This window comes from Leptosomus discolor, chromosome 5 (genome assembly GCF_034619465.1).
Source record: "Leptosomus discolor isolate bLepDis1 chromosome 5, bLepDis1.hap2, whole genome shotgun sequence".
NCBI lineage: Eukaryota > Metazoa > Chordata > Aves > Leptosomiformes > Leptosomidae > Leptosomus > Leptosomus discolor.
In genome coordinates this window covers 73630088-73653232 of record NC_141395.1, presented here as the reverse complement: position 1 = coordinate 73653232, position 23145 = coordinate 73630088, and the positions used below count along the sequence as shown (strand labels likewise).

The following is a 23145-nucleotide window of genomic DNA, read 5'->3' as shown; positions in this document are numbered from 1 at the left end:
TCTTTGCGTACACATACGTGGTTTTGTACATATCTTCGTGTGTGTGCCTTTTCAAGGGTAAGCTTAGAGATCCGGTATTAATTTAATACTGTATGAAGAGATATTAGGTTACAAAATGTTATTTGGAGATTAATATCTATTAATTTAATGACATTTATTTTGCTTGAAAGTAATTGTGCGGTTATCCATATGATCTTCTAGTTGGGAGGAAAAAAAGGCAACCGTTTTCTGGTTTAGATTCCTCCTGAAATGATTCGTTGCCTGAGGACTATATAAAGAAGAAGTGAATGTTTTTACAATGTAAGTATATTCACAGTCATTTAATTTTCTTTTGTTAAAAGGAAACTGAAGACTTAATTCTAATTAATATTGATAATGGAGATATTACACATTCAAAAATGTCTGAAGAGGAAGTTGAAATTCCAGATGTTCCAGCACAAGCAGCAGAAACTTTCATAAAAAGGTGGGAAGATGTTGAAGTTGTGCTTATCATAGTGCATAAATCATCCTTGACCCTCTTCCTTAGTTTTTTTGTTTTGTATTATTTATTATTTAATTCATATAAAACCCACTGTATTTGGTAAAGGCAAATAGAAAAATTCAATTAATTAATATATAGGTAACTGTAAGCAGTTGTAATCATAACCACATTATTTTGCAACACCTGGAATGCATGTTTCTTTTTTTATTACTGATATGGATTATTCCCTGAACTTTACTGCTCTTCACAAAGAGGGCTGAGTTCAGTGTGATTTACATATACTAGTAGGACGTCCAGGAACCTTGGTAGCTTGTCAACGCTTGCAACTCAATCTTGCGCTTTCTCTAGCTGTAAGATGTGTGAGGCCTAAGTGTCTTTTGCTTTAAAAGCTATGAAAAAAAATGTTGGTGTTGGGATGTAACTTGATAGTTTTCCTCCCTGTGTAGGGTGGAGAGTCTTCAGCTGCATTATGATCTAGAGCTCTGCCATCTCCGAGCCAGCACTGATCTTGGTGAACTCCAAATGCGTAGAAGGGCTTGGCAACAGAAACTGAACACGGAAGTTCAGCAAACGACTTTGCAGTTAATTGTTAATATCTTCAGGTGAGCAGATGTAGTATTTGGTACTGGTTAAGACACTTCCACTGTCACTGAAAATATTCTTATTTTGTCTTACTTGATATGTATTTTGTAAAACTTCCAAGTTTTGTGAAGGAATATTGAAAAGGAGGTCCTGCTAGCCTGCTGGAATACCAGTAGTTAGTGTATCGGGTACATATAAATTGCTAGGACATCTTAGATAAAACTGTTCTAATTTTGAAATTGTATGTCTTCTGCATGAAGTTTCCAGGAAGTGCAGTCCTCATATTTTGTAATTAGGAAAAGCTTAAGGCCAAGTAGGCATATCATTATGTAACTGGACAGAGTCTTGGTCACTCTTGTTAAAGAAAAATGAATTCAAACTGGGACAGGGTAGAAGAGCTGAAAGCAGGATTGGGAGTTTGGAACACCTGGGTGTGTTTTGGCTACTAAAATGCTGAGAATGGATGAGGTACCTGGAGATTGCAACCACATGAAGAAGGAGGAAGGAGAGGAGCTGTTCAAGCTCAAAGACACAGTGGTGGCACAAGTGCTGGGTATTGGGTGTGGTTGGGACCGACATTTTAAGAATAATGTGGAGTAGGTTTTGTTTTGTTGTTGTGTTTTTCTCTAGACAAAGGTCCAGCTGTGCTAATTTTCCTTGTTCTTAATCTAATGTGACGTGTTGATACTCACAGTTGCTTTATCTTATCAGTCTGGGTACTGATTGTAAATCCTGCTGTTATTCACTTGTATTTGGGGAAGGGAAGTGTGGTAGGTGATTTGAGCAAAAAAGTGCAGTGAATGGGTGGCTGGTTTGCATATGCTTGATTTCTTTTTACATAGATACTAACATAATTGTATGAACAGAGGTCTGCAAAGAGCTGGGTGGATTAACCATCCCCAGGTATTTCTTGTGGCCTCTTGCTGGAGATGGTGCTCGTTTTGGATCGGCTACCAGATTGCTCTCATGGATGCTCCCTGATGCTCTCAGTCAGGAGGTGCTGGGTTAATTTACAAAGTCCAAATACCACATCTCTGTTAACCTGCTGGCTTTTGTTGGAGCCGATTAGGGAGTGTTTGTATAAGTGGCTGGGCCCTCCAGGAGGACAACAGCTGCTGGGTGTGGAGGATAGAACAGACTTCACAGCGAGCTGGATACAGAAGCTGAAATGCATTTGCAACCTGATGTGCTGCCAGTGTGGGATTTGGTGGATTTGGGTGTTTGGCAACAATATGTTCCAGATAAAGATAAGGAGATAAGCATTTTGCTGCTAACAGCTTGGATTCTTCAATGCACTAAATGCTTGGCTATAAAAAATGAACAGGTGCTTTGCTCTCTAAGAAATACTATGTCTTGCAAAGGGGTTGATTCTTCTCTTGCTTTCTTCTCCTTTCCTTCAAACTTTTTTTCTTTGTTCTTTTTTTCAGCCTTGTTTCTTCTCTCTTCTAATACTATGTCTGCCAGCGTCCAGGAGTGAAGGGAAGTAAATCTCTGATGCAGTTGTGCTGCCAGTTGTTACTGTCTTCAGTGAAGCGCTGTAGTACTTTTGTGTGCGTGGAGGATCCATGTTTAAAGCAAATAATGCTAAATTATGTAGAATTGTATAGAACTATGTACTTTTACTGACCATCTCTTCTGAACCTGTATGGCTTGATGAACTGTTAACGGGCTTTTATCACCGATCTGCGAAAGACAAGCGATGTAGAGACCTGTCAGTTCTCTGCATGGGTATGAGATCCCCCATTTGTGCTTACATTCAAATTTTAGCTCACAACTTACTTTCTTCATTCATGTATTTTCAGGGCAATGTCTTACTCATCAATACCCAGCATGAGTAGATGAAGTAAGATGTAATAATAAGAGAACCCTGATTTTAGCCACTTGCACATATGTAGCTTAACTTATTTCTTACTCACAGACTTCAGTTCAGAGAATAGCTTTTTTTTTTTTTTTTTTTCTGAAAAACACTCCCTTTCTGCTTCTGAAATAACTTTTTCTGGCTCACCTTTAGGGCACAGGAGTTACTACTGACATCTGGTTTTGCAGAGGTAGTATAGGGCCTTTGCTGCCTGCTGTGACCATGGATATACTAAAATATGCATCTGTTCTTTATCTCAATTTCTCTTTTATTTCAATAGTTCTGTCTCTTTAGTTTAACACAATTGCCAGTTATTGCTGCCTTTATGAGCAGAATTTGAGAGTGCAGCAAAAAATTACATAATCTGTAATATTTCACGTGCATGTTACAGATGCAATGTAACGGGACAGTGTGAGGTCAGATCATGTCTTTCAAATTGCCTATGTGAATAGGTGTGCTTGTCATCTTAGTGCTCCAGATGGGTTGTATGTAATTCAGGAACTGTGTATGTAAATGTAATTCCAGGATTGGAGCCCAAGTCATGACTTAAATGTATAGATTCTCCTCTATAGGTTAGTGTGGGTTACTCAAATTGATCCCACAGACTCTTAAGTGAATTTGCTGATTTGAAATGGCAGTGGCAGCAGGTAGCCTGTCATACTTATAAGAATTTGCATTCTTTTTCTGTGATTCAGTAACTCAGACTTGTTCATTAAAGCTGAGTTTACCTTCTGGTACTGCAGCATATTTCTATTTTGTCTTTTGATGCTGCAGCATATTTCTAGTAGTACCAGTGGGCTGCTGCTGCTGCAAAAGGGCAACTTGCTTACAAATCTCCAAGCAGATTTATGTATTTATTTATTTTTGTCTCCAGGGAGGTAAAAGATCATCTAAATTATGAACACAGAGTGTTTAACAGTGAAGAATTTCTGAAAACAAGGGCAATCGGAGACCAGCCATTTTACAAAAAGGTAAGTTCAGCATTAAATATATTGTGATTTTCTGTGAGTAATTTGAATTTTAGGCTTAATGACAAATATTAATAGAATGGTCACAGTTTGTTCTGTGTGGTTGTTGAACCACCAACTTTCACAGAATGCTTTACCAAATTTATTTTATTTACTAGAGACAGATAAAATAGTAGACAGCCTTTTGGAGAGCAAAGTACTATATAATCCTGAGCAAATTAAATGTAATTCCTTGGAGGTGAGATTATCCTATGGCAGATGGCCAGTAAAGCTGCATCTAAACTTCATTTTAAGCACAGGCACTTGTCCAAACTATTTGGACCGAAGCCCATATGTAGACATGAGTTTTCAGCAAGCCGGTGAGCATAGGTGTCCTCAGGACCTGCAGCGTGATGTGGGACATAAGTTGATTCTGCTTACGTGTGCTTTACCAGGCAGTACAACTGTGGCTTACTGTGATGTGCTGGTGAAGCCCATGAGGTAATACCCAAACTGTGCATAGCCTCAGGCTGGGCCCAGTAGTGCTGGAGGCTAAAGGCCAACCTGAAATCCTCACTTACATTTTCTTAGCCCTCCTGCTAACTCAACTTATTAGATACTTACCTGAGTTTGAAACCCTGTAGAGGTGTGGAGTTTTTCCATACAAGCCCTGAGTCCATTTTGCACCTGCACTGAGCAGCTTGATCCTTCCTTGATCTGCTGAAGCTCCAAAATGACTCTATTTTCACCCAGTGTATACAGTTCATGGTGTACATTGTTCACTAACCATGGTTTTTTATGAAGGATGCAGGTCTGTTGTCCTCTGGAGCACCGACTGTACTGGTGCATGAGTCTGCCTTCTATTTAATGGCTTTGTATATCCAAAGGAAATAGGGTGGGTTTAGTTTCTCATTAAAAGGAGAGTGTCTTGGTCACTAGGCTGTATGATTTACAGCAGTTCTCCATGCTTTTTGTGTAGGACTGTCACTGTTAAAGGTTGGACATCCTTTGGATGAGAAGGAAAGAGAAAGGAAGGGGGAACAGAAGGAAAGGAGCAGGGAGAGAAAGAGAGACTAAGAGTACGTAGGTTCCTGTGAGAGTGTCTTGCAGTGTTAGGGTACTTTGCCCAGAAGTGGGAAGGTTGAGAGTTTCATACTTGCAGTTGAGACTGTTATTTTATATTAAACTGTTTGTACCTGATTAAGTTAATATTTCATACAATTGTAGAATGGTTTGGGTCAGAAGGGACCTTAAAGATCATCCAGTTCCAACCCCCCTGCCGTGGGCAGGGACACCTTCCACTAGACCAGGTTGCTCCAAGCCACATCCAGCCTGGCCTTGAACACTGCCAGGGAGGGGGCAGCCACAGCTTCTCTCGGCAGCCTGTGCCAGTGTCTCACCACCCTCACGATCAAGAATTTCTTCCCAATATCTAATCTAAATCTCCCCTCTTTCGGTTTGAAACCATTACCCCTCATCCTGTCACTACCCTCCCTGATCAAGAGTCCCTCCCCACCTTTCCTGTAGCCCCCTTTAAGCACTGGCAGGCTGCTATAAGGTCTCCCTGGAGCCTTCTCTTCTCCAGGCTGAACAACCCCAACTCTCTCAGCCTGTCCTCATAGGGGAGGTGCTCCAGCCCCCTGAGCGGTGGCCTCCTCTGGACCCACTCCAGCAGGTCCATGTCCTTCTTATGCTGTGGGCCCCAGATCTGAACACAGCACTGCAGGTGGACTCTGACCAGAGTGGAGTAGAGAGGCAGAATCACCTCCCTCAACCTGCTGGCCACGCTGCTTTTCAAGCAGCCCAGGATGCAATTGGCTTTCTGGGCTGTGAGCACACACTGCTGGCTCATATTCATTTTTTTGTCCACCAACACCCCAAGTCCTTCTCTGCAGGGCTGCTCTTTATCCACTCATTGCTCAGCCTATGTTTGACTTCAAAGAACTAAACTGAACTGTTGTGTATGTGAGAAACGGAATTTACATGTTTTAAGGGTTTGAGTGTAGCCACGTATGGTGTCCTAGGAGAATTCAGTCTTGACACAGCAAGCCAAAATCTGAAGTTGTAAACTCTTGCCATATTTTTTTTTTAAGCGTCACGATTATTAACTGAGTTAAAAGTTTACCTTAGTTAAATGAATAAATAATTTTTTGGAAGACTGTTACCCTGAAGTGTCTGTGGTCAGTACCTGATGTCTGAAGGGATGTAAGACCTCTTTCTCAGCTTCTTGCAACCTTTGATGCAATTTACATACTAATTTTTAGCAGAAACTTCATTAAGTAGCTTTTTATTCTGACCAGCTGTAAGGCATGTTGTGCTGTTACTTAAGCTTCTCAAAGTTAAATATTTTTGAGTGTGTCTGCACTTTTTTTGGTGATACTGTAGGTTGTTTAACAAACCTGTGGGTAAAAGCAAAGATTTAACAAGGAACATAAGAAAGTTTGATTTGCTTTTAATGCTGTTACGTGGGTGCATATGAAAGTTAGGGAGGTTTCCTTTGCCACTAGAATTTGGCAGTTTGCTCCAAAAAGATTGTTCATTAACATCAACAGGCCGTGGTTGATAACACCTTTTTTTTTTCCTGTTTTGTTTCCTACTTCAGACATTAAGTTTCTGAACATCTGTTTAAAGGAGATGTCAGTTTGTGAAGGAAATGATGAAAAAGTACCTCATTTTACTTAAGTGGTAGTTGCCAATGTTGGCAGAAAAGTAACAAACTGATGAATCCTAAATAGGAAATAGTGTTTATTGGATAAAGCTTCCAACACCAGCAAACGTTCTTAAAAACAAACAAACAGAAAGGAAAGATTAAAAAGAATCTATTAGTATGTCCTCGGGAGAGAAATTAATCGGAAAAGTTCTGACCAGGCTTTCAAATGAATAGAAATAATTAAAATATTTTCAGTAGCAGTTTATAATGCTATAAATGAAATGATGGCAATTTTTTAAATTGGAAGTTAAAATTTATTTTAAATGGAGATGTGCACACTTCAGAAGAGCTTTGAGCAGTTGATTCACTTAAGAGAACTCCAAAAACCATTAGAAAGGGCTGTTTCAGTTCCTGTGCCTTGTCATCTGTACGCACAATTGTCAACAAAATAGGCCATCTACTGGAGAAATACTTAAAGGCAGAAATCCTAATGCTTTTGTAGATGCCATTTTACAGGATATGTTGCAAATGTATTGATAAGAGGCATCTTGAGTAAGAATGACCTATCTATTGGTGAAATATTTCTGTTAATTTCGAAGTACCTATATTACTTATGAATCTTTCTCATTTGCATTTGAAAAACATCATAGAAATACACTGATGTCTGATCAGTGGGTTTTTTTGGAGGTTTTTGGGGTTTTTTTTGGTTTTGGGGGTTTTTAGTCATACGAGGGTACTTTAGGCAAGCCTCTGGGATATATCATTAGTCAAAGTAGTTTTCATAGCTACATTCATAGATACAACTGTCTGTCTGTTAGTAAGTTCGTAAAGGCTAGACAGGATTCCTGGTTATAATGATGTTGTCTTGTTTGCACTTGATTTGCTGAACAGATTAGTTTTCAGAATTGTTTATTTCAAACAATACTAAAAAGCCCTGTGCTAGAACTAACATTTATATAGTACACAACTGGTATTGCCTCAGACCCTGGCTTTTATTTTGTTTTAATTTGGAGTGGTGGTAGATGGTAGCTTTCCACTGTGTTTAATTGACACTTGACAATTTTTGTGGTGTCCTCTATCCTGACAGTAGCAATTTGACCTTTTAGAAATTATTTCTGGGTGACACCATGATAATTATCTGAACAGGGAACAATGTTGGGAGTTACCAGGAGAAAAGATGATTCACTTGTCTTTTAAGTTTGATGGCAGAATGTTAATTTAGAGCGCCACAAATTTCCTATTCCAAACCATAGGCAGTATTACCAGCACTTTTATAGGCAGAAAATGTGCTGTTAAACTTCTAGCTAAAACTCTCCGTTTTGCTTAGTATTTCTCATTTTCTTTTGGTTTCATCTTCTGGAGCGCGGTCTAAGATTACTGTTTGCCACTAAGCAAATATCATGAAAGTACAGAAGGTGAGGGGGAACTGAGTTAGTTTTCTGTTGTTGAAGCTTTCAAATATTTTTGGTTTTGTGATTGGTAAATTGGAAGTTCTCAGCTTTGCATATGTAAAGGTAATAAAAATGAGCAAAACATGCTAATAAAAATGTAATTTGGAAATGATCCACAGTTAACCACTTTGTGTCTCACAGGTTTTAGAGACCTACATGTTTCACTCTTTTCTTAAAGCTCGTCTGAACAGAAAGATGGATGCTTTCGCTCGACTTGAGTTGAGTACCCAGTCTGAAGAGGATAGGTAAAGTTTTCTCATTCCTTATTCTGGTTTTGAGTCTTCTGTTGATATCAGTGATAAAAGTTCTTTCGACTCTATTGATATGAGATCAGGTCACCTATGAATAAGACTATGACTAATTGATAGGCCACTTTATTAAGGTTACTGTAAAAGGCTGATATGAACATGTCCAGCTGTGGCTGCTGAAATTGTAAATTGGTACTATAATTGTAATTTAATAGTATTATACCAAAAAAAAAATCAAATAGTAATTTAGTGTGTATATGTACTGAATTTTAAAACTAATTATATGTTATTTTTATTTTTCTCAGGTTAAACTTGATGTTTCATACCCCGAGAAGACTGACTATAGAGAAAATGGCTTCTAAACGATTTAATCCACAGTACATGATTAGTAGGCGTATGGTAATCAGTATGCCGAATCTGCAAGACATCAAGCTGCCAGAGGGCCCTGCTAGAAATTCCTCACTTCGAAGAATAGAAACAGGCATTGGTAAGGGAAGAATGTGCTGCACAAATAGTGTCTTTCCTGTTGTCTTTGAGGGGGACAGCACTGAATAGTTTTCACAGAAACAGTGTCAAATGCTGGAAGGAGATGGTGAGCTGAGTCATTTTGAGCTGGGACCCGTCTGTGCTTCTCCTTGGCTGTTCGATTGGTCTGCAGCCTGCTGTAAGTTTTGCTGTTCCAGAAAAGACTGATGGATCACAGTAGGACTCATATTGGAGAACCACTTCCTGATCCAGTAACCAGGTTCTGTCCTCACCTACCTTATGTCCAGTTCTCCACTGCCTTTAAACATAGGCTCAGGCTTATTGCTGTTTAGCAAAGCAAGTCCTATAGAAACTGCACAGGGTTTTGTTTCTTCCTTTTTTCTTTTTCTTTCCCAGAATTGTTTGTGTCACGTTAGGGAATATTCTGATAATAAAGACGAGGGACATAGAAATCTCTTTGTGTCTCTAATACAACTGTAATCTTACTTGAATTTTATGTGATGTAGTTGCTTGTTGCTGACGGGGATTCTTTCTGTTGTTTGTAGTATTGTTGGTTGTGAAGATACGCGCACTTTTACTCACTGCTTACACTAGTCAAGTACTTGTTTGTTTGTTTGTTTGTTTGTTTGTTTTTTAGCTGTGAAAATGCCCTCCAAATCAGTCAGTACGTTCAAAATCCCAGAAATTCACTTTCCTCTGATGTTCCAGTGTGTTCACTCCTACTATACAGACTTCTTCAACCATCTCAGCAAAGCTATAAATACCTTACCACCTGATAACTCAGCATTGCTGGCAAGGTACTTCTACCTCCGGGGACTTATTAGCTTAATGCAAGGGAAACTACTAAATGCACTTTCTGACTTTCAGAACCTAGATAAAACAGACTTAAGAATTTTCCCTACTGACCTTGTAAGAAAAATAGTGGAAACTATGCCTCCTTCTGAGCGTTTGCAAGCGGACCGCAAGCCTGAGCTGAAGAAGCTGATAAGTCGAGTGATGGAAAAACAAAGAGACGTTATGAAAATAGATGACCATGTAAAAAATTTTGAATTGCCAAAAACACACATGCAACTGGATGATTTTGTGAAGCGAATCCAGGAATCGGGGATTGTCAAAGATATAGACACTATACATCGGTTGTTTGATGCCCTAACAGTGGGTGAGTACGAGATACTTCTTTTAGTGACTGTCTACATTGGTGCAATCACAATTTCAAACAGTGTTTTTTTGTTTGTTTGTGGGTTGTTTTTTTTTACGAACCAGAATAAAATTTTTTTTTCTCTGGTTGTTTTTAATTATTATTCAGCATTTTCTGGGCCTCTAAAAATCACCATATGTGAGCTTCGTGGACAATTTTATTTAATTAGGATAATTATGGAGAATCATAGAATCATAGAATGGCTTAGGTTGGAAGGGACCCTAGAGATCATCTAATCCAACCTCGCTGCCATGGGCAGGGTCAGCTTTCAACTAGACCAGGTTGCTCAAGGCCACATCTAACCTGGCCTTGAACACCTCCAGGGAGGAGGCAGCCACAACCTCTCTGGGCAATCTATTCCAGAGTCTCACCACCCTCATACTGAAGAACTTCTTCCTAAGATCTAGTCTAAACCTACTGTCCTTCAGTTAAAAACCATTTTCTCTTGTCCTATCGCTGGACGCTCTTGTAAAAAGTCCCTCACCAGCCTTCCTGTAGGTTCCCTTCAGGTATTGGAAGGCAGCTTTAAGGTCCCCCTGGAGTCTTCTTCAGGCTGAACAATCCCAGTGCCTTCAGCCTGTCCTTATAGCAGAGATGCTCCAGAATAGATTTAATGTATACAAGAATGTCTATTCTTGCATCCACAATAAAGACCAGGAATCTACTTATATTTGGGCACACAATTTACAATTTTTCATGTTGTGTAGGTGAAGTAGTTCTGTGATCTGGTGGTGTGCAGTTCTACTTTTGCTTAGATTATGAGTGAAGTTGAATATAAAACTTTCCTAATTGCTAATGGAAACGCCTCTGTGCTATAAACCCACTAGGTAACATGGCAAGGTGGCAGCCTGTTAAAGATAAACTAAGAAAATCCAGAACTCAAGTAGCTACAGTTAAATTCCTCTTGGATGGTCATCATAGCAAAGGAGAGGTTACGTTTTTATTTCAGAGACTTTCTTCCCTCCTGAATGAGATCTGAATCCTGTGATTGATTTCTAAAAACATAGTTTGAGATTCTGTTTTTATAAAATACTGTTCAATTCTTTTTCTATGCCTAGTTATTCTGGTAACTGTTATATTTTATGGCCACAAAGGATGAAATATTGGTTGAAATAGCATGATTGTAGCAAGACTTTCTGAAGCCAGAGGTAGTATACATCTCACAAGACTTTGTGGTTGTTTAAGATTCTGCTGTACAAACACTTGAATTCTTAGAATAATTAATTGCTTAGAATAACTGTTGCCGAAGCCTTTAACTGTTATAACAGTAGCTTTTATCCCAGGTTGGTAAGTATGTGACAAAATGGCAATTCAACAGAATAAAGAACTGGAAAGTCATAATGAGAAGTATTCAGTTCAGCAGGGAAGTACAAATCCTTTCCCATTGGCTGACTGGATTTTTGGCATGAATTCAAAAAAGTAAGACTGGCGCAGTGTTTGCTCCCTCCCTCCATAGAGCAGGGTGGAAGGGAGGGTGCCAAATGCGTGAGACCTATGGCCTAGGCTAACTGCAGAGGAATCTTTCTGTGCCAAGAGAGGAATTTTGTCTCTCAGCTGTTTTCTAGGTCTATTTTTTTGTAGTTTTTGCCACCTCACCTACGTGTTATGCTGTTAGAGGCACAATTTGAAAGTTAATGTTTTTTTAAAGCTATCTTTCTGTGCAAATCTGTAGAATAGTTTCTCACAGTAAATGGGTTTTAAAATTTTTTTAGGACATCAGAAACAAATTGATCCTGAAACATTCAGAGATTTCTACAACTACTGGAAAGAAACTGAAGCAGAAGCTCAAGAGGTGAATCTGCCACCAACAGTAATAGAGCATCTAGATAAAAATGAATGCGTCTACAAGTTATCCTGCTCAGTTAAAACTAACTATGGGGTAGGAAAAATAGCGCTGACCCAAAAGCGTTTGTTCCTTTTGACTGAAGGAGGACGTCCTGGCTATGTCCAGATTGCTGCTTTCAGGGATATAGAGGTGAGCATCAAGTAACTTCCTGTTCTCTTGCATGCCTAAGGATATAGGCCATGTTCCATTCTGCAAAAAGATCCGTCTCTCCAAGTTGCAGTAAGGAGTGTGGGAAACTCCTCTGAAGTCAGTAACTTATGAGCAATTAGACAAAAATCTGTGTCTTTGGACTGAAAGTTTCAGAGCTGATGTAGCATGGTTCGCTAGGTGCTAAAATGACATAGAATAAAAATCTAGAGGTCATAACCCCTAGAGGTACAGAAATGTGCCAAGTGCAGCCCATGGGATATAGAGCTAGAGAAGTTCAATAACGTGGGCATCAAGTGTGCTTATGACTGCGGTGTCAGCAAGCCAGCTTGTGTCCACTGCGGAGCAAAGTCTGTAGGATGTTGTTTGGAACTTACATTTTCATAAAACCATCTCTGCTTAACGGTGTGTATGGACAGCTGAAAGAATTAGCTGTAGTTAGAAACAGAGAAAGCTGTCCTGTAGGACGAGTGCTGCACCTTGTCTGTGATTGCATGGTACATCCTCCTCGTTTTCTTTTTTTCTTACCTTTCCAGGATGTTAAGAGCACTACTGTAGCTTTCCTCCTTTTGAGAATACCTACTCTGAGGATTAAAACATTATCTAAAAAAGAAGTCTTTGAAGCTAACCTTAAAACTGAGTGTGATCTCTGGTACCTGATAGTGAAAGAAATGTGGGCTGGAAAGAAAATGGCGGATGATCACAAGGTATAAATACAGAAATTTCTAACAGATTAAGTATGAAGTATGTGCTTTCTGTCTCAATTCATGCAACCAATTTCTAGGTTTCAGCAAACAATACCTAAGTAACAAACTTTTATTTTTGCTGTTACTTCTAAATATACTACTTCTGGAATAATAAAAAAAGAAAAAAGAGAGATTACATTTAAAAATACAGGATTTTTTTTTCTCATCTGTTGGCATGGAACTTTTAATTTAGTCACTAGTTCTGTGAAATAGTTTGTGAAGTTCACAACATACGAGAATCCTAACAGCAAATTTTCTCCACCTTGCTTCAAAAGATAACGCGTAGAAAGAGTTCTGCCGTGCTGAAACCCTGGTGACTCTAGATCCTTCCAACAAATAGAGCAAAATTTATTCTTCTGCCACAGAAACCTTGAGAAAAAGGATCGTACAAGCTGAGTTTCCATTTAAACCACATAATTCATCATGACTGCTGAATTTAATAGTGAAAATGTAGCTTTGTGGTTCTTCAGGAAGGATTTGAATCATTTTAGCCAAGAAGAACCATAATGCCTACTTCCCTCCTGTGAAAAAAGATCCAGCCTGAAAATGGGCATCCATCCGATGTCTGCTGTATGTTTTCCATCAGTGCCACTCGTGTGGTTTCATTTGTATCAAGATTGTGCCAGGTCTGAAGTATTCTTTCGGTGTAATGGATTAACGCTGGCTCCTGGCTCTCTGCTCCGTGACCTTGCTTGGGGGTGGAACTTGTGATGTGGGAGTGAGGTCTGACTGCAAGTAGCAACTGGCTGGTGCTTGTGCTAAGTGTGACATGCGTCGTGACTGTTGAACGTGGAGACTTGTAAGATTAATGAGCGATAGATAAACTACAGTAAGACTTTTATCTTTAGGATCCTCAGTATATTCAGCAAGCACTGACAAATGTTCTCCTGATGGATGCTGTGGTTGGTGCCCTGCAGTCCTCCAAAACCATATATGCAGCCTCTAAGCTGTCTTATTTTGACAGGATGAAAAATGAAGGTCAGTCACATAGCAATGCTACAAAGCCTGCTGTTGTTGCATCATCTGTCTGCTCTTTCTGTTTATACTCTGGTTTTCAAAGTGGTTATCTGTAGAAATATAAAAAGACACTAATCTGATTGCACTTTCACAGATATAGTTTATTAAATAGTATTAATAGAAAGCTTAAGGGTTCTTGGTTGGTTTTTTTTTTGCTTCTGTGCATCAGAACGTTAGTGGTATGTCTGTCTCCATGTTGGATGCTGTGTTTTGATTTTGGTTGTTTAGACTGCTTGGGTGTTGTAGGCATGCTTCTGCTGCCAGAATTCATACAAATGGTGTTTGGGCTCTCCTAGTCAGCTAAGGCTGGAGGGAAAGAAAAGTGAGAAATGTGAATAAATGGTGCAGAATTATTATTTCATAAGAATTATAGATCTATTTCAGGCTTAAGTATGCACTTCATGACCTTGTAAAAATCTATTTTAGTGCCTATGATGGTCCCCAAAACAACTTCAGAGACATTAAAGCACAAGATCAACCCCTCAGCTGGTGAGACATTTCCACAGGCAATAGATGTCTTGCTTTATACGCCAGGTAAGGTGATGTATTGCTTTCTTTACTTTAGCCCAGCTTTAATTAGCCTATAAAGCATGTTATCTCATAACACCTGGTATTCTGACTGCCTCATTTTGTTCAGTCTGACATGCTTTGGTTGTGCGTTGAATACTAAAACAGAAAATCATTAAAAAAGACCAGTAATATTGCATATTAAGATACTACACAGCACAGCTTTCACAGTCTTAATTTGTCTTCCTGTGTGTGTATGCCTTATAATAGACTTCAATTATGTGTTAATGTGCCAGTTTCCCATTAAGACTTCTGCCCCGTTTATTGAGCAGGGTATATGGATGATGCTCCACCATTGATCAATATTGAGTGTTATTTTTTTTATTTTTCAGTAGAGTCATATGGGGGTGTTTGGTTGAACCACGGTGCAGGGAATAGCGTACCACCTCTTGAACTCCCAGCCAGACCTATATGCCCGTGACTCTCATTGTATTATATGTGATCTAATGAAGCATGTAATTTAAGTCCATCCCTGAAGAAAGCATTATCAATTTCCTTGTGAGCTTGTCTGGCACACATATCTGACCAATTCAAAAAGCATTGGGGGGGAAAAAAAAAAAGTTAAGGACTGTGTGCAATGGGCATGAGTTTAGGTAGCAGATATGTTAGCTCTGTAAGTTCCTAACTCTTCACTTCATAACCTTACTAGTCTTCTGATGTAAGTTCATATGTAATTCCTAGTATTTGGGCAATTTGGGACAAAAGGGGAAAGTTAGTGGAATTACAAAGTTAAGAAAGTGGGCAGGAGCAACTCTGTATAGGTGGGTGGGTGCTGGTGGGTTCAGTGGTGGTTTTTTTTCTTTGTAGAATGAGGCTTCTAAGTGGAGCTGTAATGGAGCGGATAGAGTAAGTAGATTTCTAGGTTGTATTTCACAGGGCTTAAAAGCCTTCCTGCAGTCCCAGTTAGCTAAGTACTTGGTCATCAGTGAAAAAGATTCTCTCTGCTCTGAATAACTTTAAAGTGCAAGATTAAATCATCAGGTGAGCTCAACAAATAGATGAGAAAAAGCACAAATTCATTGTGAAAACTGTGGTGTTCAACTGTATCCTGGGCTGCATCAAAAGAAGCATAACCAGCAGGTCGAGGGAGGTGATTCTCCCCCTGTATTCTGCTCTGGTGAGAACCCACCTGCAGTGCTGTGTCCAGTTCTGGAGTCTTCAGTGCAAGAAAGACATGGACCTGTTGGAGCGAGTCTGGAGGAGGCGATGAAGATGATCAGGGGGCTGGAGCACCTCCCCTGTGAGAACGACTGAGAGAGTTGGGGTGGTTCAGCCTGGGGAGTCCTTATTGCAGCCTTCCAGTGCTTAAAGGAGGCCTGCAAGAAAGATGGGGGCAGTCTTTTTAGCAGGGCCTGTTACGATAGGCCAAGGAGTAATGGTTTCAAACTAAAGGAGGGTAGATTTAGACTGGATATAAGGAAGAAATTTTTTACAGTGAGGGTGGTAAAACAGTGGAACAGACTCCCAGAGAGGTGGTAGAAGCCCCATTCCCAGGAATCATTCAAGGGCAGGTTGGATGGGGCTCTGAGCAGCCTGATTTAGCTGAAGTGGGGGGGTGCTTGGACTACATGACCTTTAAAGGTCCCTTCCAACCCAACCTATTCTGTGATTCTGTGATTAGCTGGTGATGTAAGTTCCAGAACACAGACGTGTTTCATTAGGAAGCTGCTCTGCCTAATAACAGTTTTCCCATGCATCTCCAAAAGTGGTTTATTTTCTTTTACCTCTCTCATTTTCTCTGCTTCATTTCTAGGCCATCTTGACCCTTCAGAAAGACCTGGCAATGCTCATCCAAAACTATGGTGTGCTTTAAATGAGGGGAGAGTGGTGGTCTTTGATGCATCTACCTGGTCTATTCAACAACACTGTTTCAAAATGGGCCGCTCTAAACTGGTAAGACTGACATGTATATCACAAGTGCTGCTGTAGCTTGGTAGTTTTGTTGCTACAGCCTGTATGACCCTGATCACTGTCGTTCCTTAGAAGTTGTAGAAAGACACTTGAGGTTTTTGGGCTTCAGTGAACTTGGAGAAATGGAGATTTTTGAGAAAAAGAGAAAGGAGAGAAAACGGACTCCTAATTAAATGAGTCAACTGGTGAGAGGTGATGGCTTGGATATTGGGAGGACCTGCTGGCCTAATGGCCTGGGTTCTTGGGGCAGGAAGGCAGGTTTGAAACAGCTGGGGAGAAAGAGTAAGAGAATCAATATAAAGAGAAGATGAGAAGGGGAGCCCTAAGAATAGATGCTGTGCTGAAGAACTGGAAATTGGGGAAAGGTATAAGGAAACCAAGTGGATGATATTGAAAGAGAGACAGCGCTCTGAAAGAAGGTGACTCAACCAGGAGGTTAAAGAGAGTTCCTTGTGAAAGATCACCTGAAAAAAATAACTCTCTCAATGAAAGGAGAAGCTGAACTAGAGCTGCAGACTGAGTGAAAAACACGCAGTAGACAACACACAGGAAAAGGGATTGGATAGGTCACCTGTGTGAAAGCTGAGAAACGTAACTGTGGATGAGTGTGGGAGAGAGGCAAAAGAGAGGTAAAGGTGATGGTGAAGAGCTGGGTGGAGGGAAGATGGAAATCCAGGAGAGGAGTCAGATACCAGCCTATTCTAAAGAGAATGAAAAGAGGGAGAAACTTTGGAACTGATGGGACTCAGGAGGGAGAGAAATTAAGAGCTTCTGAATGAGGGATGTTCTCCAGAGAGGAGAAGGCAGTATTTTCTTAGACACTACTTCTAACTGACATAGGAAGTATGTTTATATCAGACTGTTAGGATGGCTTCCAATCCAGAAGAGAGAAATACACTAACTTCTGTGGTTTCCCCTGATGCCCTTTGTAAATTTTCCTTTGTCTGAGCCAGGAAACAGCTTTGAGTCAGTTACCAAGATACATTATTAATCCTATTTACTGAAGAATAAACTCAGCAAAGAGATCTGTCCTCTTCCGTTATTTATAGAGCAGAGCAAAGGATTGAATACTGGAGTGCCCAGTCTTCATCTCTTACTGTAATCAGCAGAAAACTAGCATCCTAATATGGCCTTTTTCTGTATTACGTTAAAGAGTGATTTTTCCTCTAGATTTTATTTAATCCTGCTTTTTTTCCCCAGACTTGTATGATCATGATAGAACACAGTCAAGTGTGGATCGGTTCTCAAGACTCCATTATTTATATCATTAACACCCACAGTATGTCATGTAATAAGCAACTAAATGATCATCGTTCTGATGTTACAGACATCATTGTGGAGAAGAAGAATGGAATACCCAGGTATGTTTAATTACAACATTTTCCTCTTAAAAATACATATACAAGCAAATGGGAAGGACGTCTGTACCACCAGAAGAGTCATGGATGTGTGGAGAATCTTCCTGGAGTTAAATAGAAAGCCATTTTATGTAGCTAGAACCAGCATAGAGAATTTGGCCCAGAGTGAGCAGAGGACTAGTTAAAGATCCAAGGGATACAGTGTTGTACTTCAATTATTTGACTGAAACAAAGGCAAAAAGTTAACTTGTGGTCAAGGAAAAGGAGCCCATATAGGAAACCAGTGACTGATTTTCCTAGATGTTGGAAAGAATTTATTGTTTTAAACGGGGGGGGGGGGGGGGGGGGGGCATGTCCTGCTAACATGAGCCTTCATTTAGCCCATTTTTGTAGCTCCAGTATTGTATCTGGTAAACTAAGAATTTCCTTTTTAAAGAAAGAGCATTATGTACTTTGGAACAAAGAGGATAAAGGAATGCTTTTTTGGATGAGGATGAGAGCAGCCAGGAATTGGCAGCATCCAATGATGAATCAATACAGATGCAGTTTAAAGATCACTTCATTTTTGCATTGAGCACATCATGGATGAGATGTTTACAGCATGCTTCTGGATTTTTCCTGCCTGCTTGTAAAAGAAATGATATTGGTTTGTTCAGGCAAAGTGCTTTTGATCTTTTGGTAGCACTGGGAAGAGCATTGGCTGAAGGCCTCAACATGCTGTCTTCCCAAGCAAGTGGCAACTCCCAGGCCAGACCAGACATCAGCCATAGTTCAGCTCTGCTGGTGATGCAGCAGGTGTAACTGGGTTTCAGGGAGAATTTTCCTAGGTTTTGCAATCTGAAGACAATAGTTGTTAAAGGTAAAAAAAAATAAAAAGGATAGCATAATTTGTTTTCTCAGGTGCAGTCACAAAGAAAAACAGTTGAGATATTTTTGACCTAACTTCAAAGAAAAAAAGAGAAAATCCAACAGGCAACAACATTCAGGAGAATTACAGGGGAAGTTTTTGTTGTACTTAACCCCTTATGCATGATGTAATGCATGCTCTAGTTCACTTAGAGCTCTGATTTAGCCTGCAGTGTTTCCAATGATACAGAGTTTGTAAAGTATAATCTTAAGAAGAAGAAAAAAGTATCTGTACCAGAATACTTTGGTTCCAACAGGAGACATAAGCAGCTTGAAGACTGGATGCCTGGCTGCAACCCAGAGCTCTTGCGTGCTTAAACGCACTTTCAGCTGTTTAGAGCCAGCTACCTAGAATATAGTGAGGGGAGAAAAGTTTAGATCCTTCCTTAGGCATCTTGGTGGGCACAGGACGGACATGCTCCTGTCCTCTCAAGACTCTGGTCACCTTGTGAATGGAACCAGCCTAATTGTTTGCTGTTAAAATAACGGTAGTATCTGGCCTTGAAGCCTTTTGAACTTCAGTCCATTTTCTGTTGGAAATCGTCGCTGTGGTTATTTTGGTTACTGTGGTTATTTTGCAAGTAATTCCTGTGTGTGTGCAGTCTGTTCTGAACAAGAACTATACTATTGTTGTATTTTTTTAAATCTGTACCAACAGCGAAGCCTACTCAAGCAGTTTAGATGGAACAGTGATTGCTTGGAACATCAGCACTCTGAAAGTTAACCGCGTCTTTCAGCTGCCTTGCCAAAATCTCACTTCTATCAAGCTTCATAATGACCAACTGTGGTGCTGTAAGTTCATTCCTCAAATATTTTTTTTTAAAAAAATAAATTGCATCTTCACATAATATACTGTTCTGTTAGACAGAACAATACATTAACTGACTGACTCTAGTGCTGTGGACAAGAGCCTGGGTTCAAACGTACCTTAACAGAACAGCAGCTTAAAGCCTTGGGAGGTTCCTGGTCCTGCTGTGGGCAGTAGTGATGCTGCTGTTGCTGTGGTGGGGTAAGGATTCAGCCCTGATAACTCTGTAGCTCAGACACTTGGTCTCAGTTCTGTAGACGAAAATAATTGTGTACCTGAGAACCTAAAATGAGTTGTCCTCATTTGAAGGAGTTTATTTCTTCTCCTTCCATCATTTTTGGACTCATCAGGTGTAGGCACTGCAGAGTAGCAGCCAGCTTTTGGAGGAAGAACAGATGTAAAAATTAGATACTGTGAAAGACAGGAAGTACAACCTCAAAGATTTCACTGTTGCTGGAGAAACAAGACCATTGTTAAATGCATCCATTTTCTTTTGCCTTTTTTCTCCGTAGTTTATAGAGATGGAGGAAGTAGGCACTCCTATTGCTAACTCTTTGTCTTTAACATTGAAGGTACTGGAAGTTGCATACTTGTAGTATCAACTCATGAATTTCAACTACAGATGAAAATTGAGCATCACCTGAAGGATGTGTGTTCTTATTTCCTCTGCTTCCAGCTCTTTCCTGAGGTATTACATTTAAACTGTTAGTAGAGTTTAAAGGAAGCATGACTACGTGGCATTACAAGCCATAGTTACTACAATATAGTTCCTGTCAGCAGTGCTCATGTTAAACATACCTTTCTGTGCTTTAGAGAGATGAAGTGTGGGCGTGTTATTCCAGGAGTAGTGACCTGTATATCTGGAACACCAAAGACTTTTCAAGTACACCTCAAAAGATTCATCTTCAAGATTGCTCTGAGATTACTTGTATGATAAGAGTTAAAAATCAGGTGAGACATTTGAACTGTTTTTACCTGTTATGGAATTCTATAGTAAAGGTTTTTTTAATTTGCAGCTCTCATGGGCTGTCATTGGTTAGCTTCCTTACTGGGCGTTTGCATACGTACTGATTTGAAATGTTGATTCCTCTTTGAAATCAGAGAAGCTAATGACAGCCCAACACAACTGGCTGTCACAGGTATACCTCGAAATGCATTTCAAGCCAAAAACCCCATCAGTAATTAAATGCATGATGACTTTTGTTAGCCAGTGACATTTTCAGGGAACTGTAGATACTGAAAGTTTAGGTCCCTTGATATTTAATCTCAGGGCTCCTAAGACTAAGTCTTGGAAAAGGTTAATAGACAAACAATAAATGCCAATTAGCTGGCCTATTTTTGGAGGTGACCTTTTTCTTGTTTAGTTACCGCATTCTTAACTCCACAGAGACCAAAGGAGCCGACAGCTTCCTGCCTTAGTGTCTTGTGTCCCTGTCATTATTTGCCTCAGGCTGTGTACCTGCTCTGTCTGTATGGCATCAGTAGCCGTGCAATGATTGTGGTTGTGATACCACATGGACTGGTTTAGGGTTAATTTGCAAATAAACAGCTAAAATATATCTATTGGGAAATTAACTTGCTGAATCTTTTTGAGGAAGGAAGGAGGGAAAATCTGAGAAAAAGATTCAGCAAGTTGATTTCCCAATAGATATATGGGAAATGACTTTTTTCATTAAGTGCCTCATGAAATAGGGAAGCTTTCTGTGTATCCAGCCCTTAGTTAGATTTGTGAACTAAAATGGAAAAACCTTCTGAGACATCCTTCCCCAAAGCAGAGAAGGATATATTTAACCCCTGTTTTAAGGGCACTAGAGGACTCTTTGGAAACACTAAGGCATTAAGCTCCCTTTTGTTCCTTTTCTCTTCCGCTTATTCATCACTCAGCTCCGCCTTCACTAACACGGTAGTCCAACTCACTGATACAAAAGGCACAGCTGGAAAACAGCCCTGTGTGATCCACGTCCTGAACCTGAGCGTTCAATGCTCCATCTTCCAAGGGGGAGCCTGGAGCCTGTTGTAGTAGCTGGAGCACCCATACTCCTCTTCTACACAGTGTTAGTTACTGAGAGTGAACTAGCAGCCTGGTAAAGGCCAACAACAACATCGGGAGGGTTGTCTGCCACAGGCTTGTGTTTAAGTGCTGTAATTAAAAACAAGCCATGGTTTGTCTTTAAGGAATCCAAGATGAAACCAATTGTATAAGGTGTCCATCTAGGATGCTTTCTGGCTGGCAAGTGTTACTAATACTCAACAGTGAGTACTTGCCCTGTACAGAACTATGCACCAGAAAACTACAGCTGCTCTCTGCTGTGTCTGACCCCGTATTCTCTAACAGTGGCAATAGCAATGCTGTGTAGGGAGAGCGTGTGAACCTGGCCTGTATCTGCAGTCCATTCCCCTGGAGCTCCCTCACTGTCCATGTTCTTCTTCAGGGGCACTGAAGTGTGCACCTCTCCTTCAGTCTTTTATTATCTGGTTTTGGACACAATCTCTGTGGATCTGATTTCATTTTGAACTTGCTGATGCCAGTTTCCTGTAGCACCAGGTTCCAGAAGTTCACTGCTGCCCATGCATAGAGAAGTGCTGTCTTCTACATGAAACTGAACTCTTACTGGTTTCCGTGTGTGTCCCTTACTTCTCCAATTGTGGGATGCATTGAACAGTGGTTCTACGTTCTGCTTATTTGCAGTTCTCTGGTGTTGTGACCTTAACGTGAGTCCTCCTTAGCTGTCTTCCTTCCAGCTGAAGGAGTCCTGCCTTCTTTCATCTTTGCTCATAGAATCATTAGGTTGGAATAGACCTGTAAGATCATCAGGTCCAGCCATCACCCTAGCACCACCCTGCCCACTAAACCATGTCCAGAAGTACCACAACAACACCGGTTTTGAACACCTCCAGGGATGGTGACTCTACCACCTCCCTGGGCAGCCTGTTCCAATGCTTGACCACTCTTTCAGTAAAGAAATTTTTCCCAATGTTCAACCTAAACCTCCCGTGGTGCAACTTGAGGCCATTTCCTCTTGTCCTATTGCTTGTTACTTGGGAGAAGAGACCAACCCCCACCTCACTACAACCTCCTTTCAGGCAGTTGTAGAAAGCGATGAGGTCTCCCCTCAGCCTTCTCTTCTCCAGGCTAAACTGCCCCAGCTCCCTCAGTCGTTCCTCATAAGACCTGTCCTCCACGCCCTTCACCAGCTTCGTTGCCCTTCTCTGGACATGCTCCAGCACCTCAGTGTCTTTCTTGTCATGAGAGGCCCAAAACTGGACACAGTATTCAAGGTGCGGCCTCACCAGTGCCGAGTACAGGAGCACAATCACCTCCCTGCTCCTGCTGGCCACACTATTTCTGATATAGGCCAGGATGCTGTTGGCCTTCTTGGCCACCTGGGCACGCTGCTGGCTCATCTTCAGCCAGCTGTCGACCAGCACCCCCAGGTCCTTTTCTGCTGGGCAGCTTTCCAGCCGCTCATCCCCAAGCCTGTGGCGCTATATGGGATTGTTGTGACCCAAGTGCAGGACCCGGCACTTGGCCTTGTTGAACCTCATACAATTGACCTTGGCCTATTGATCCAGCCTGTCCAGATCCCTCTGCAGAGCCTTCCTACCCTCGAGCAGATCAACACTCCCACCCTGTTTAGTGCCATCTGCAAACTTACTGAGGGAGCACTCAATCCCTTCATCCAGATCATCGATAAAGGTGTTAAACAAGACTGGTCCCAATACTGAGCCCTGGGGGACACGGTTTGTGACAGGCCACCGGCTGGATTTAACTCCATTCACCACAACTCTCTGGGCTCATCCATCCAGCCAGTTTTTTACCCAGCTTAGAGTGCGCCTGTCTAGGCCATGAGCTGCCAGCTTTTCTAGGAGAATGCTGTGGGAGACGGTGTCAAAGGCTTTATGGAAGCCCAGGTAGATGCCATCCACAGCCTTCACTT

At 40.8% G+C, this 23145-nt stretch overlaps 1 protein-coding gene across 1 annotated transcript in view; it reads left to right on the top strand.

Annotated features, from left to right (window-relative positions):
• DENND3 (DENN domain containing 3) overlaps positions 1–23145 on the top strand; it is a 40773-nt gene that overhangs the window by 16016 nt on the left and 1612 nt on the right. Inside the window, exons 8-22 of the mRNA XM_086465628.1 lie at positions 342–463; positions 928–1083; positions 3796–3892; positions 8111–8214; positions 8523–8704; positions 9341–9862; positions 11614–11876; positions 12431–12601; positions 13489–13618; positions 14084–14191; positions 15978–16117; positions 17336–17496; positions 19058–19191; positions 19780–19895; positions 20021–20158. Coding sequence (XP_086321754.1) covers positions 342–463; positions 928–1083; positions 3796–3892; positions 8111–8214; positions 8523–8704; positions 9341–9862; positions 11614–11876; positions 12431–12601; positions 13489–13618; positions 14084–14191; positions 15978–16117; positions 17336–17496; positions 19058–19191; positions 19780–19895; positions 20021–20158 — 2544 coding nt within the window. The remainder of the gene's footprint in view (positions 1–341; positions 464–927; positions 1084–3795; positions 3893–8110; positions 8215–8522; positions 8705–9340; positions 9863–11613; positions 11877–12430; positions 12602–13488; positions 13619–14083; positions 14192–15977; positions 16118–17335; positions 17497–19057; positions 19192–19779; positions 19896–20020; positions 20159–23145) is intronic.